At 30.4% G+C, this 15,700-nt stretch overlaps 1 protein-coding gene across 1 annotated transcript; it reads right to left on the bottom strand.

The window, feature by feature from the left end:
- Positions 1–14,824: 14,824 nt before the first annotated feature.
- Positions 14,825–15,458, bottom strand: LOC106317447 (anther-specific protein BCP1-like). The gene has a single exon (XM_013755263.1). The coding sequence runs from the start codon at positions 15,407–15,409 to the stop codon at positions 15,053–15,055; it is 357 nt and encodes a 118-aa protein (XP_013610717.1). The 5' UTR covers positions 15,410–15,458; the 3' UTR covers positions 14,825–15,052.
- Positions 15,459–15,700: the final 242 nt, after the last annotated feature.

Below are 15,700 nucleotides of genomic sequence, written 5' to 3'. Positions count from 1 at the left end.
CGAAGAATGAAGGCTACGAACGCAAATTAGCATTCCATCTCCCATCTCTCTTTTCTAGTGACAAACTTGTATTTATATAAGGTTTTATTTTTTTGGTTCTGGTTTACCTAATTTTGATTATGTTTTTCATTTTTTTTCAGTTAGGTTACATTATTTCATTTTTGGATAATTTATCAATATACATATAACAATAGAAAGCTAAAGTCTACCCAATTAAAGAAGGGTCCAATAAACAAATGTTACACATTTAACTTCGGTTAATAAGCAAAACTAAACATAGGCATTCGAGTAATCTTTCAAATTCATACCAGTTTTATTCGGATTTTGGGTAATTCGGTACTTAATCTCACTAAGAAAATTATTGTGTGTGTTTGTTAGGCAGTGGTGACGTAAAAACTCGAAGAATGGAGGCTACGAATGCAAATTAGCATTTCAAAACATACGAAATCTCTTCTAACTAAGTGACAAACTCATGAACAATTTTGTTCTGGTTCCCCTTGTATAGATTAGGTTCTTCACTTAGGTTTACGTTTTCGTTTAGCTGGTATATATTAAAATTAAGACGTTAAGGCCTAACCGAATGCCTGAATGGTGTAACTGCAGAGGTGGCGGACATGCGGGTGGTTGCGGTTTTAAGCGTTATTAAAATATTTATTTATACGACTAAACATCGATTAGAATTTTTGCGTTTATGTGATATTTATGACCGGTTAGGCCATTTTTAACTCCACTCTATTTTTCACTATAAAATAGAGTTTACAATAAAAATATTCCAATGATACTCTATCTTTTTAATATATAATAGAGTAAAAATGAGTTTACTCTATATATAAAGTAAGTTGTTTTTCTTTGTTCTTTGCTTTAAAAAAGAATTCCATTAAAGTATATCACAACTCTATTATAGAGTTAATAGAGTGAAAAATAGGGTGAACTATTGACAGTAATCTTAACTACCAAATGTAATGTAGCTGTGGTTAAATCATAAGTTAACAATATTTACATTTTGTATAATTATAAAAATATTAAAATCATATTATTAAAATAAATATAAAAAATTATATTTATAAAATTATATTATTAGATTTTAAAAAATAAAAAAAAATATTTTTGTGGTTTAATTTTTAATATAAATTAAAATAATATATATATATATATAGGCCTAGGCAATAAATCCGAGAACCGAACAACCGAACCGAACCCGGTCCGATAAAGCCGGTTAGGGTTGGTTTCCGTTCTTCTTAATATACCAAACGGATCATGTTTTCACGGTGTAATGGGTGTCGGGTCGGATCAGGTTAAAATCCGAGAACCGATTGATATCATCCGAAACCCAATCAAAACATAACCCTAGCCCATTTTGTTATTCATTTGCGACTACACAAGAAATACACCACGATTCTCTGCAAAAATCTCAACCAAACCTTTCCGAAATCTCAACTTCCGTATATCCTTTCTGAAATCCTTTCCATAACCCAAAAATCAAATATCTTCAATGATTCCCTCGTCGATTCGAACTCGAAAACCCTTAATCGAGCTCCTATATATGTCTCTACGAATCGCCGGACTTGACAAGCCAATCCACCTCTTTAGTCCGAAAGTAATCAATCCGAGGTGCTTATTTTTCTTCTAAGTACTCGATGCATCATTCATATATCTTTATTTTTCTAATTTATATTTTGGGTAGATAATATTATTGGTGATCAATTTGGGTGATGTCTTGTGCTTTTTAGTTCAATGCATGTGATGTTAGTTCTTTCTAGGTAGTGTTTTTTTTTTTGCTTATTGTGTGTAATAAGTCTCGCGCTTTTCATATATGTAGGCCTACATATATATATGTTTTGACTTTTGAAAACCAGAGTATCGTTAGTTCTTCTTGATAATATATATGTTTTGAAAACAGACTGATGCTAATTCTTCTATTGTTGTCATATATGTGATGTAAGTTTGATTGGTTTTAGCCCACGGTTTTGATACAATTTCTATGAATTATTGTAATGTTAGTTAAATAATCGTAAAGCTAATACTAATTCTTTTTTTTCTTGCAGATGACATCCTCATCTTTCAATAACCAATAGACTGATGTCGAAATGCAACATGAAGAGCAAGAGTACCAAAAGACAAGTGCTGACACAAATGCAACATCTCAGGCACAGAAGGTGAAGAAGATGATTGTGCCAAGGTCTCGTGTCTGGGAGCATTTCATCAGAACCAAAGAGAGCCGAGACAAGTATATTTGTCACCATTGCCAGAAGATCTTTTCATGTGCATCCAAGTCAGGAACTTCCAACCTGAAGCAGCATCTCTGAATTTGCAAAGAACACAAGGCATGGTTAACTAATCAGAAAAAGAATCAACAGCAGATTGGTAATGGAGGAAACCTCAAGGCATCCAAAGTGACTGAAGCGCTTTTCAAAGAAGCTTGTAATGAGTTGGTGGTGTTAGCAGAATTGTCACTTTCATTCATTGAAAGTACTGCTTTCAGATACTTCTGCGACAAGGTATAACCTTGTATACCGTTGCCTTTTTAATTTTAATTTTTTAAAAAAATCATCAAATTCACTTACTGTTTTAATGTCTTACTTTGCAAGGTGAATTTGTTCAAGCCTCACTCAAGAAGGACTTTGACAAGGAACATTGTGGAGATGTTTGTGAAAAAGAAAGCAGCACTGAAGAACTTGTTCATCACAAGTAAACAGAAAGTTTCACTTACCATTGATATTTGGGTATCTTAAGTGGCAGGTACATTCTTTTTTTTTAAATACTTGTCGATACAAATCCTTTATTACAGTTATACAAAAAATGTTCATGTCTCGCAGGTGCAAGTTATATGGTTACTAGTGGTATTCCGGCGCTACGCGCCGGCTTCGTATGTTTTATTCTCATTAGAGTTCAAAATTGCTTTTTCGATCAATTTTATAGGGAGAGTGGTTAGTGACAGTACGGTAATACTTTGTTTTGAAATTTTTTAGGTCAAAGAAAAACCCTTCCTCGGCTAGATCCCTCTAGACGTAGTTGATTGTATATCACAATAAGTGATATGTGTTTGAATTTGTTTTTTGTTGATAATGGTATTTTTAAACTTTGATTTTGTGGCTCTAGAATGGCGGTGAGATTTTTTTTTGGTTTAGTAGTATTTATCTCATGCTTTTGACATGTTTACGGTACCGTGTGAATTGTTGCTGGAATAGGTGCGAAGACTGAGGTACTGTTTTTTTATCTCCTCGCACTGATACTTACACCCCTATTGGCCTGTCACCCTGTTGACCTTCCAAAAGTTTACTTCTTCCATATTTACTTCTTGAATCATTAAAAATTATTTTTGTATGACATGTAGTTGGTTAGCTGTTTTTTGCATTATTTATTCTCTATTCTTTTGACACTCATATCTGGCATCTTAAATGTAAAAATACAAATTTTGACTCTTCCTTCGTCTTAGTTATTTTATAATTTTAATTCTAGTTTTCAATTAAAATGGTTTGTTGGTGCTATAATATTATTTGTATGACTAATGTATCAATCACATTTGTATTGGAGGTGAACTGTAGTTTTTTTTATTTTCTAAGAAACATGTCTATTGGAGTTATTGGTAGTTTTTTGTTTAAAGAATGGATAAATGTGGATAGTCTGGTGCGTCTGAGCGTGAAAGTATACGTTTTAGCATGTCCATGTGTACTTGGGAGGAGATGGTTTGCTTGTTGCAGGAAAGTTAACAGAGCATATTTCAGATCATGGACAGAGAAAGATTTGGAAGCTGATGACTAAATGGGATTTCTGAGGTTACAACTTTTGTAAGATAAACGTGACTAAAGAAGCATTCTTAGACAGGTACTTGATGACTGTTGTAAGTTGCATGATTTTTATATCTTGTAAGTGAGCTTAAGGAATAATTTTTTGCAATTTAGTGCTACTATAATAGCTCTCAATAACTGAGGCAATTATACGGCCATGTCTTGAGCCTGGTGCAGTTGATGTCTTCTTTGAATTCATCTGTTACTATGGTGGACCGCTTCCAGAGGATTTACTCCCACAGTTCAAGGTTCTTTACTCTGATCTTACTCCTTAGCCGTAGTTAAAACTAAACCTTTAAAGTTTTTACTTCACCATGACCATGTCATTTAACTATTTGCAGTGCCCGGTTCTAGTTGCATGGGGAGAAAAAGATCCATGGGATCCAATCAAGCTTGGACGAGCTTATGGTAATTTTGATGCAGCTCCTCAGGTCTCTCCTCTCTCCAATGAAGTAACCCTCTATTCTTCTTCTTATTGCATTTCTGTAAATTTTGCAGGATGAGAAGCCGGAAATGGTGAACCCACTTATTGAATCAGTCGTTGCGAGACATTCAAAGTCCAGTACAGCCCTTGCTCCAGGCATTTGATCTCAGTTTCTTTTACACTTTTTGTATATCTGTACAGAACATATCATCTGAACCAGCATGAATTGTCAACATGTGAGAACTCAGTGTGACAAAACAGTGACTGCATGCATATCTTTGATGAAGTAGAGATCTCAGTAAAGGAAACAAAACCTTTCGCTCCAGACTCGCTATCAAAATTTCAAAACCTGCACTCAATATCTATAATCCAAAAGCAGGAGAATCTTATCCACGGCCGAACAAAACAAAGATCTAATTAAATAAGTCTCTTTTCTCATCCTTTCCCATTTCGTTAGCAACATGCTCTCTCTTGTCCTACCAATTACATTTGAGCAGTACACACCACCTGAGACATCCTTCATATGTTTGTTGTTGGCGAAGCAATGTTTACCCCCAAACACTTGTCTAATACACTCTTACAGGCCTGTATAACAAAAATAGATAAGAGTTTTATTTTCCATGGGACTTTGTTGGAAGTCTTTTCATCTCCTATAGAAATCAGAGACTTTTCAGATCTTGAAGGTTTTTTAGTTTACCAGTAAGTTATCTCAGGTGATTGTGAATCTTGTGTCTCAATGTCTCCTAAGACAAATCTCTCCAGTAAACTTTAGGCATCGATCGGAAACCTGAAACATGTTCAGACAATAGCTAATCAGGCCTGATTTTTTAAACCGGGTTTGTTTTCGGGGTTGAATCATGTAAAATGGATCCTATAGCCAATTACGATAATCTATAGATGACAAATCAGTTTATCATCAAGATCCAGAAATCAAAGAAATCAAGCTTTTACCAGCTCTGTTGTGGTCTTCTTGTTGAAAATTTTAGCTATTGGAATCGAGAAATCTTTGTGCCTGAAAATTTAAAACAGTATTGAATCCAATGAAAAGAAATCTGAAATAATTAACCTTACACGGGGAATCCCTTATTGATCTAGAGATTTGGTCCAAACCCCAAATTCAAAGTCATGATAGAAAAATCAGAAAACCAGAATATGATTTAAAGGAGATGAGCGAAGGTGTTAATTGTGTAAGAGAATGATTGGGAAGATAGAACGAAAGTTGTTCGGTTATCTTGGAAGATGATGATGTCATTTAATGGGAGTGAGTGGGAGGAGTGGTGAAAATCACGTTAATGCAGCCATTACAGAGGAGTCGGCGGTGTCGTGATCTGAAGGGAGACGAGCTCTGCTTTGTATTTCCAGTATCCAAAAGGTTGAATTTTATAAACATATGGACTCGCATGAAAAGTAGAACAAATGCCCAATAACTTGCTAATATATTACATCTGGCACATTCAGACAAAACGTGAGATGATTAAAAAATGAGAGTACAGGTGTCGCAAAATGCCCCATTCAAAACGATGAGGCGGAGGGCTAAGGTGAGAGAAAACTCTGTTTTATTAATATAGATCACTGCACACTTCATTGACGATCAGTGGCAGCTGAAAAAGTTAATCATTGGCTTCAAATATGTCATGGATCACAAAGGTCAGACAATCTCTAATGTGTTTTTAGAGTGTTTAGCTGACTGGGGACTTGAGAGGCTGTTTTGCGTCACAGTAGATAATGCCACCGCCAATACTTCTGCCATTAAGAGGTTCCATGAGGTCTTTAGCTCAATTTCCCCTGATGCTTTAGTCTTAGATGGGAATTTTTTACACATGAGGTGTGCGGCTCATATTATAAACTTAATTGCTAATGAGGGTTTAAATGATCTAGGTGAGAATGTGTTAGCTATCAGGAATGTTGTTCAGTATGTTAGGTCCTCAACCATTAGGTTAAATGCCCTTGATCAAAGAGTCACAACAGATGACTCGTGGTAGCTTACCCCTAGATGTAAATACTAGGTGGAACTCAACTTTCCTTATGCTATCTAGAGCTTTACAGTTCAAGGTAGCATTTGATAGAATCGAAGCAGAAGATAGGTTGTACAATGACTATTTTTTCGAAGTAGATAATGGGGCTAAGCGGTGTGGACCACCTACTTCTTGGGATTGGAAAGCTGTTGAAAAGCTTATTACGTTTTTGGTCATATTTTACAACAACACCTTGGTTGTCTCTGCCTCATTTAAGGTCAATGCATTCAAATGCTGTGGTGAGATAGTGACAATTGAGAGAAATCTCACTAGCTTGTAGCTTAGACACTGAGTTCAAGTTGAAGGCATCAAAAATGTTGAAGAAGTTTTTAAAGTATTGGGATTGTATCAAGGGTGTCAACAAGATGTTGATCTTAGCAACCATCTTCGACCCTACACAGAAGATGCATTTCACGAAGCTCTGTTTTGAGAAGCTGTATGGGAAAGATAGATTGGAGGCTAAGGAAATGGAAAAATCGGTGACTGATCTTCTCACATCCATGTTTAAAGAGTACAGCATGTTTTTCAAAGGATCATCTGGACAAGCATCGCAACCCAGTGAAGCCTCTGGCATCCTGGTCCAATCTCTCATAATCAAGCAGTGGAAAGAATGGAACTGGTGGTTGAGAATTTCGGCTATGAAAGGATGGATGTTGTGTACAAGGAACTTGTTGCTGAAAAAGGTGAAGATACTAGAGATGAGCTTGAAGTTTATTTGAAAGATGCGGTTGAGACTCCAAAACTCTTCCTGGAAACCGAGTTTGACATACTGTCATGGTGGAAAATGCATCAAATGAAGTTTCCGGTCTTTGCAGAAATAGCGAGAGATCTCCTAGCTATGCAGGTTTCATCAGTGGCTTCAGAAAGTGCTTTCAGCACAAGTGACAGGATATTAGAACCTTATAGAAGCTGCTTAACTCACTACATGGTAAAGGTTCTTGTGTGTAGTGTGCAATGGCTTCATGCTGACATCAAGCTCAAGGAAGCCATCATTACAAATGGCAAATCCTAGCTGAAATTGAAGAGCTTGATAAGCTTGAGAAATGTATGAATCCATTTGCTTTTCTTCTGTATTCGTATGCTTTGTATATTGGTCATTTAACTGAATTTTCATTTGCTTTTTATCAAAGTTTGAAGCTCACAATCTTGCTGATTGAAGTCTGCATGCAGAAAGTTGAAGGCTGGAGATTGAAGTTTCACATAGTTTATTTTTATTTCATTGAATTATGTTGCTTTATGTTTGGTTTTCACTTGGATAATGGTGATTTTGTTTGGTTTTTCAGTTCAATAATGGTGATCTTTGTATAACTTCTATTTTAGTAAAATTTTAAAGTTGCTTTCACCTTTGTGTCTGATTTCTACTCTTAGTCTCGATGTGTTACCAGTTTGAATGTAAACAGAGTTGAATAGTTGAATGTATCTGCCTTTACAAGTTCAAATGTGTTTGTCTTTTGTATACAGAGTCGCAACCTGATCCTGGACAATAATTTTGGGTCTATAAATAAGCATTTGAATAATATGAAAATTATAATAAAGGATATTTGTTCATTTAATCAAATTAATTATTCTTTTGTGCAGAAACAAGATCTTATGAGCAGCCTAATTAAACTGGTTTGTTTAACTGATTATCAAATGCAAACTTAATCTTGAAATCTCTGATAACTATAGGGACGATGGAATCTGTGGAATAGATATATATACCAGAAGACAGGTAACGCTGTGAAAATAGGGATAAACACAGAGCTGTTTAATTCTGGCCAGTTTTATCTTTGCTCCGGAAACTTGAACTTCTCTCGCTTTTATTTATCTAAGAGAGCTCACCATTATGAAGCAAATATCCCATCCCCAAAACCATCAATTTTCGTTATTCAAATTCATATCAAAATATAAAATGAGAAAAAGACAAAAATAGCACTAAATCAAGTTTATGTTCTCAAACTAGCACTCAAGGTCAAAAGTCACAAAAATAGCACTTAATGTTTTATCAAAAGTCGCAAACTTAGGGTTTAGAGTTAAAGGGTGGGGTTTAGGATTTAGGGTTTACGGTTTACGGTTTAGAGTTTAGGGTTTAGATTTTAGGGTTTAGAGTTGAGAAATGAGGTTTTGGAGATACGATTTCAAATTTTGAAAAATAAAAAAAATTAAAATTTTTAAAGAATAAACTTAGAAAGGTGCTATTTTGGTCATTTTAGTTTTTGAGTGCTATTTTTGTGATATAAACTTAGAAATGTGCTATTTTGGAGATTTGCCCATATAAAATTTAAATTCCAAATTTCTAAATCCGATTAATCGATAGCGACCAGCATCGGTAAGGTCAGCCACCGGTATCGAGGTTTGCTCATTCGAACGAATCCGAATTTCGCATCCCTATCGATCGGATTGATAAATGATGTACGCTTTCGGTGACACACCCTTCAGGGAAAGTGAATCCCGAGACAAAGAGCGCAACGCCTTACGAAAGCGATCTCAATTGAACAAAACCAAACGAAAAATGTGGAAAAGGGAGGAAGAGGATAGAATGGAGACGGCTAAGGAGGTTGACTGCGATTTGAAGAATTAGGGCTTAGAGTGTCTTGCTCTTATAGACAGACGCAGAGAGATTGAAACGAGGAAAAATCATTAATGGGCCTTTTGTGTTTCGGGCCCATGTTATTATAGGGCTGTGGTATTTGCTCCAGAGTAAATCTTCTGCCGCTATGGACTATGGACTAATCATTTTTCCGCCCTACGCACAGATAATATATTTAAATTTATTATTTTTATTTATATACGAAATTTTGATATATTAAATTATATATAACTAATTTTTAAATTTGATTTTTTTTTATATTTTTAGTTTGAAGTAAGTATTTCTATTATATGTAACATAATTAAGTAATAAAATATGAAGAATCAAGTATGAGATTTTAGAATTATGTAACAATATATATTTATGTATAGAACATAAATTATCTTATTTTAAAAGATCGGAATCTCATCTCGAATAAATTTACAAAAAGAAAAAGTACTTCAATAACCTACTTAAAATATAAAACTCTCTTTTAAAAAAACGTACTTAATAATTTTGTTTACATGTAATAGTTGAAAACTAACAATTGAATATCGATCTAGAATATTATTTTAATATATCTAATGGTAAAATATTAATTTTAATAAACAAATTTTGAATTTTGTAATATTACATGAATTAGAAGTCTTTAAAATCTAAAATCTATTTTATTAACATAATATACTTTTATTCATTTATTATTTTGATGTTACAAAATATTGTTTTAGTTTTATTTGTATATTATTTTTTAAATAATTTAGTTTCTTTTTAAGTAATTTTAAAATTATCAAGAATATTATATATTTAAAATTATTTATTTAAATATATCCAAATATGATGTCTCATTTTTATGTGTGTTCGCATTGAGCATATTTAATATGTAGTTTTTATATTTAAAAACACTTTGTTGTGTGCCATTCTATGGTTTTAATAAATGTGTTATCATTTCATTTTTATTACTACTAACATAAATTTTTTAATGATGAGTGATAATGTATTTTTAACGTTATGTATTATATTTTATCGTATACTTTCTAACTTTTCATGTTGGCACTTTTTTAGAATCATTTTAATTAGATAATAGGTTTAAAGATGTAAATAAAATTGTGTATGTTGTAAATTTAGACTTTTTAGTGTAACTGAGCACTATCAATTATGCAAATCATATTATGATTTTATTTTACTAAATCTTTCTTTCTGTGTATATTTTTTGTTTTATTTTGTTATTTTACAATTTTATTGTCTTATTCTTTAATTGCAGAGAATTGATATTTCCAATTTTTGTTTCATATACCTTAAAAATCTTCGGTTGATTTTTGTTTGTTTTCTTTCTCCAATTACAATGTACAGTTCGACCGTTTCTTTTTTTTTGGATCAAACTACTAATATCATCAGATAGAAAACCTAAAACTTTAAGAATGGAGTGAGTATTTGTGCTAGAGAAAAAAACTGATTTAGCCACTAATATAGTGAGATATTATAATATTGGAAAGTATGGAAACTCTTCTCTGTTATCCTAGACAAAATTAAGTTGTTGTCAATTGATTCTATATTTGTGCTAACTGAAAATACATCTTTATGTCTTCCTTACATCATCTTTAATTGGTTTACGGTTTGACAATTTCTAATATACTAAGAGTAACATAATATTAGATGTTGATTATCTTTTTCCAATTAGGAATGTACATAATGAAAGAAATTCAATGTGAGACTACTTTACAATTTTGACCTCATATCTATATAGAGTTAGTTTATAGATTATTCTATTTGTTTCAAAATGTAATTAGTTTTAATTAAAATTAGATTTTGACCCGCAGTTTAGAAGTGCGGGAATTGTTCTCTTTACAATTTTATAAAAAAAAATAATTATAAGATTATGTAATTTTATATAAGATAATCTGATTATTTAATATTGTATTGATTATTTACGTTTGAAAAATAATAAGAGATGTTAGATATGCTATAAGAAGTTGTATATTTATATTTATAAATTAACTTTAGAAAAATATTGTATTATTTTTTAATTATTGTAAAGTATTATATTTACAAATATAATGCTAAAGATATTTTTCATTGCATATTTAATACTAAAGAATAAAATACAACTATAAAAGTTTGTAAAAAATGAAAGTTTTAAGATTTTCATATTCTACATGATAAGGAAAATGCGATACGAAAAGACACATCACTTAATTTGTATCACAAAAATTAGTGATATTAGTTTAAATTATGGGAAATTGCCATAAATACCACATTCATAATACCACTTTTCATGTTTACACTAACCACTTTTACCCTCACTTTTAATAAAGGGTAAAAGACAATTATATCCTTAGGGTTAACTAATCTAGACTTAAGGTTTTAAGTTGAGGGGTGGGGTAAGGTTTTTAGAATGTAACATTTAGGATTCTAATAAATATATAAATAAATACTTAAAAATATATAAAAAAAAAATTTTAAATAGTTTCAAACATAATTTTCGTTTTTCAAAAAGAAATTTCAAAAAAAAATTTGAAAAAAAAATTTCAAAAAAAAATTATTTATAAAAAAGTTTGAATTTGAAAAAGTATAATTCAAAAAAAAAAATTTAATTCTTTTTATTATTTTTATTTATTTTTTTAATTTTTTAATTTTTATTATTTTTTTATTTAAATAATGATTTTGTTTTTTACCACTTAATGAAGAAAGTATTTTTAAAAATGTCTCTTTAATGGTAGTAAAAATGAAAAGTGGTACCATGAAAGTGGTAAACATGTAATTTCCCCTTAAATTATTTATTAGCTTTAAAATTAAATGTAAAGAAAATGGTTGATTTAATAGTTGTCAAACATAATTTAAATATCACATTTCTTTATCACATCAAAAACTATCTCACATCCGTATGCAATATAATATAGGAGTTAGAGATGTGTCTTGTGATTGGTCAAAAAAACATTGTTATTTCTAATAGATTGATTTAATAGTTGTCAAACATAATTTAAATAAATAAAATGACATAATATTGTATATATTTTAAAAACTAAAAGCATGATATTTGTATTAAATGCCGAAAAAAGAATTTATTGTATTTTAATTAAGAAAATAATTAATGGTGTTATTTTTAAATAGGGTAATGGTAATTTTTGTAACTAATTGAAAAAGTCAGGGGCATAATCATAAGAATGATTCTGCTTTAATAGTATAGATCTGTAATATTTAAAAATTGTTACTTTAGAAATCTGTCATTCAATATATATATTTAATCAATTACACAATAATTTACATAATTTAATTGGTCACACAATATCCAATAAATATAAAGTTACATTGAAATATAAAGACAATTTATATAGTGAAACAAAAAAAATACTTTAAACCATTATATTATAAAGCAAAGGGAATATTCAAATTATATTGAAACATTAGTATAGTAAGAATCAGAAAAGATGAAATAGAGGAATTTCATGATAGAGATGTATTTGTCTCCGATGTATTTTCAATTTTCTCCGCTAAAAATGAATTTTCTCGATATATTTTTTTCTAAGTTTACAAATAATATTTTTTATTTGTGAAAGTTGAAAATCAGCCCAATTTATTTTAGTATTTTATAAAATTATGACATTATTTACAGTAAATATTTCTTTACAAACTATTATGTAAATAAAAAAATATAATTATATTTATATAAATAATATATTTCACTAAAAAAATATTTTCGGTTATAACTGTTTAAGTAAAAAGTTAAACGATCATTTTGTAAAAACAAATATAGGAGGTAACATGTCAAAAATATAGTTTCTCATTGGCCGATTATTTTTGCCTACGTAGACACTCTATCTGAGATTTATATCCTCCAGTTTTAATTAAAATATGTAATATTTAAAAGTTATTACTTTAGAAAACTATCATTTAATATATAAATTTAATCAATTACACAGTAATTTACATAATTTAATTGGCCACACAATATCCAATAAGTATAAAGTTACATTGAAATATAAAAAAAAAATTATATTGTGAAACAAAAAAAATACTTTTAAACCATTATATTATAAAGCAAAGAGAATATTCAAATTATATTGAAACATTAGAATAAAAATAAAAATAAAGCTGAATTCTCAACGTCGATCATTTACGTCGGCCATGCCTTAGACCATCTCCAATGTAATCTTCTATTTTTTTTTCTCTATGATAGAGGAATTTCATAATAGTGATGGATTTGTCTCCGATGTATTTTTCTATTTTATCTCCTGAAAAAGAATATTTTTGGTATATTATTTTCTAAGATTACAAATAATACTTTTTATTTATGAAAGTTGAAAACCAACCCAATTTATTTTAGTATTTTATAAAACTATGATATTATTTACACTAAATATTTCCTTACAAACTATTATGTAAATAAAAATATAATTATATTTATATAAATAATATATTTCACTAAAAATCATTTTCGGTTATAATTGTTTAAGTAAAAAGTTAAAGGATAATTTGTAAAAACAAATAAAGGAGGTGACATGGAAAAAATATAGTTTCTCATTGGCCAATTATTTTCGCCTATGTGGACACTCTATCTAAGGCTTATATTCTCCTTTTATTACTTGTTTTATTGTTTTGTTAAGGTGAAAGGAACAAATCTAAAATGAAATATAGACTGCAAAATTAAAATCATTTTGGCCTTGTTTATTATGAGCATCTCCAAAAAGAAACTATATTTTGAAGTTTTCAAAAACTCTAATTTGAAATTTAAAGGTGGTCTTCTCCAAAAGCAAAACTTCAAACTTAACTTCAAAACTATTTGTATTTTATTATATGGTCCTTATATTTGTCATAACTAATTTGAATTCATAAAGCTTTTGTAAATAACTAGCACATATATAAACATATTATAACAATATTAATTAATAAAGTATTATATTAAAATATAAAATTTCAAACAAAATAACTTAATTAATATTAAACTTCAAGCAAAGTACCATATTATTCAGCAAAGTGAAATGCATATATGATCTACTAGTACATTTCGAAGTAAAAATAGCTCTCTTCATTTTTAATTTGTAGATTAGAGATAAAAATTATTGAAACCGGAAGATATTAATATATGTAAATACATTATATCTGAACAAGAAAGTACAAGAGAAACATAAAATATTGCTAACAGACTAACTTTTTATCGATGATATTAATACTTATGAATATTCAATATGAACAAGAAAGAATTATACAAAAAGACATCATCATCAACAATAACAACAACCATCTTAAATTACACAAAACAATTGGACAAAATTTGGAAATATTGAAGGTTCCGGATCACACTTACCTGACTATTAGTGTTGTTGTAATATTTAAATATATGTAATAGTTATGTCTATGTAATTTTTAAAAAGTTTTTTTGTTAAGTTTCTTTTGTATATTTTTGTTATCTAAATCTATTTTTAATTTTTTTTTTAAATCTTCTTTTAAAGTTTTATTTAATTTTATGTGCAAACTTAATTTTTGCAAACAAAACTTAAAATATTTATGAGATATAATTTTTATAAGGATTAAAATAATAAACAAGAAAATATTTATGAATTATAAATGTGATGATTGTATGAACCAAAATACAAATAAAAATATGAAACTTCAAATTTGAAGTTTTGAGAAGTGAAACTTCAAATATAGAGTTTCGCTCCTCAAATTTCTTTTTTTTTTTTGACATCATTCAAATTTTAAGTTTTGAAGTTCTTTTTTTTAGAGAAAAAAATTTCATATTTGAAGTTATAGAGCGTCTTTTAGAGATGCTCTAAGTGAAACTTTTTTTTCTTTTGTATGAAAAACAAACAACTTTGTATTTTTGTTAGCTAGAATTTATGGACCGAAATTCAACTATTTCTTTGAAAACTAATAGAATCGACGGTCCCAATGATTTTTAATGAGACATGAAGGCAATTTTATTCCCATCAAAAATCAAACTCATGACTAAACGATTTACTTTACCTAAATCAACTTTTACTATCGTTTGGTTTAACGTGTCTTTCTTTCATCATTGTCTCTTCATTACGTGAAAGGTGGTTATTGTCGTTAGGTTCCATGCACGAAATTACTGGATTTGGGATATTTACAATACATATAGTAAGACTAAACCATAGAGCCATATCAAATACAAGAGTTTTATGATGTAGTGATCTGTATCGTCCTAATCTTATAGATGATGGGACAAGCAAAATGCTTACACATCTACAAAAAAAACATTACAAAACATCCATATTTACCATATAATTTACTTTCCTTAACTCCACGCACAAATTGCAGCTCATAAAATTAAGAAGAGCGAACCAACCGTCGCAGCAGAGATAATAGCAAAGCCAATCGTGCATGTGACACAGCTTCCGGAAGTTTCTTGAGCCGGCGGATAGTTTGCGTATGAAGAATCGCTTCCGATAGGACCTGCTACTGCTACGTCGTCATCTCCCGGAGTAGCAGCTGCATCGTCGTCGGTTGTTCCGATGGTGTTGGCGTCTCCAGCTGGAACCTCCGCTACATCGGTTGGAGTTGTTGCGGCGGGACCTTCGGCCGTGGTCGCCGATGGTGGTTTCTCAGCCGCTGATACCAGCACGGCGGAGACGGCAACCAAAAGGAGGAGGAGGAGAACTAGGTGAAGGCGCGCCATTATACGTTAGTTAATTAATTAATAATCCCGCAAAAAAACTTTTCTTTAAATGTTAGGCTCTTTATTTGTTTGATCAAAAAGCGAAGTTTGAGGTTTGCCAAAAACAATTTTAACAAACGGCATATCTTCTAACCCCTAATTAAGCTCCTCCCCAGCCTTAGAAAGGGGAGTTTAGTCTATATTTGTCTCAATCCTGAAACGAAATTAGTGAATAGAATTTTTATTTATATGGAGATGTTTTTAATTATCAAGTATTTTGAATTTTTGGAATACATACTAAATCAAATAAAA

This window comes from Brassica oleracea, chromosome C9 (assembly GCF_000695525.1).
Source record: "Brassica oleracea var. oleracea cultivar TO1000 chromosome C9, BOL, whole genome shotgun sequence".
In the NCBI taxonomy this organism is placed as follows: Eukaryota; Viridiplantae; Streptophyta; class Magnoliopsida; order Brassicales; family Brassicaceae; genus Brassica; species Brassica oleracea.
This window is presented reverse-complemented; position numbering and strand designations above follow the sequence as displayed.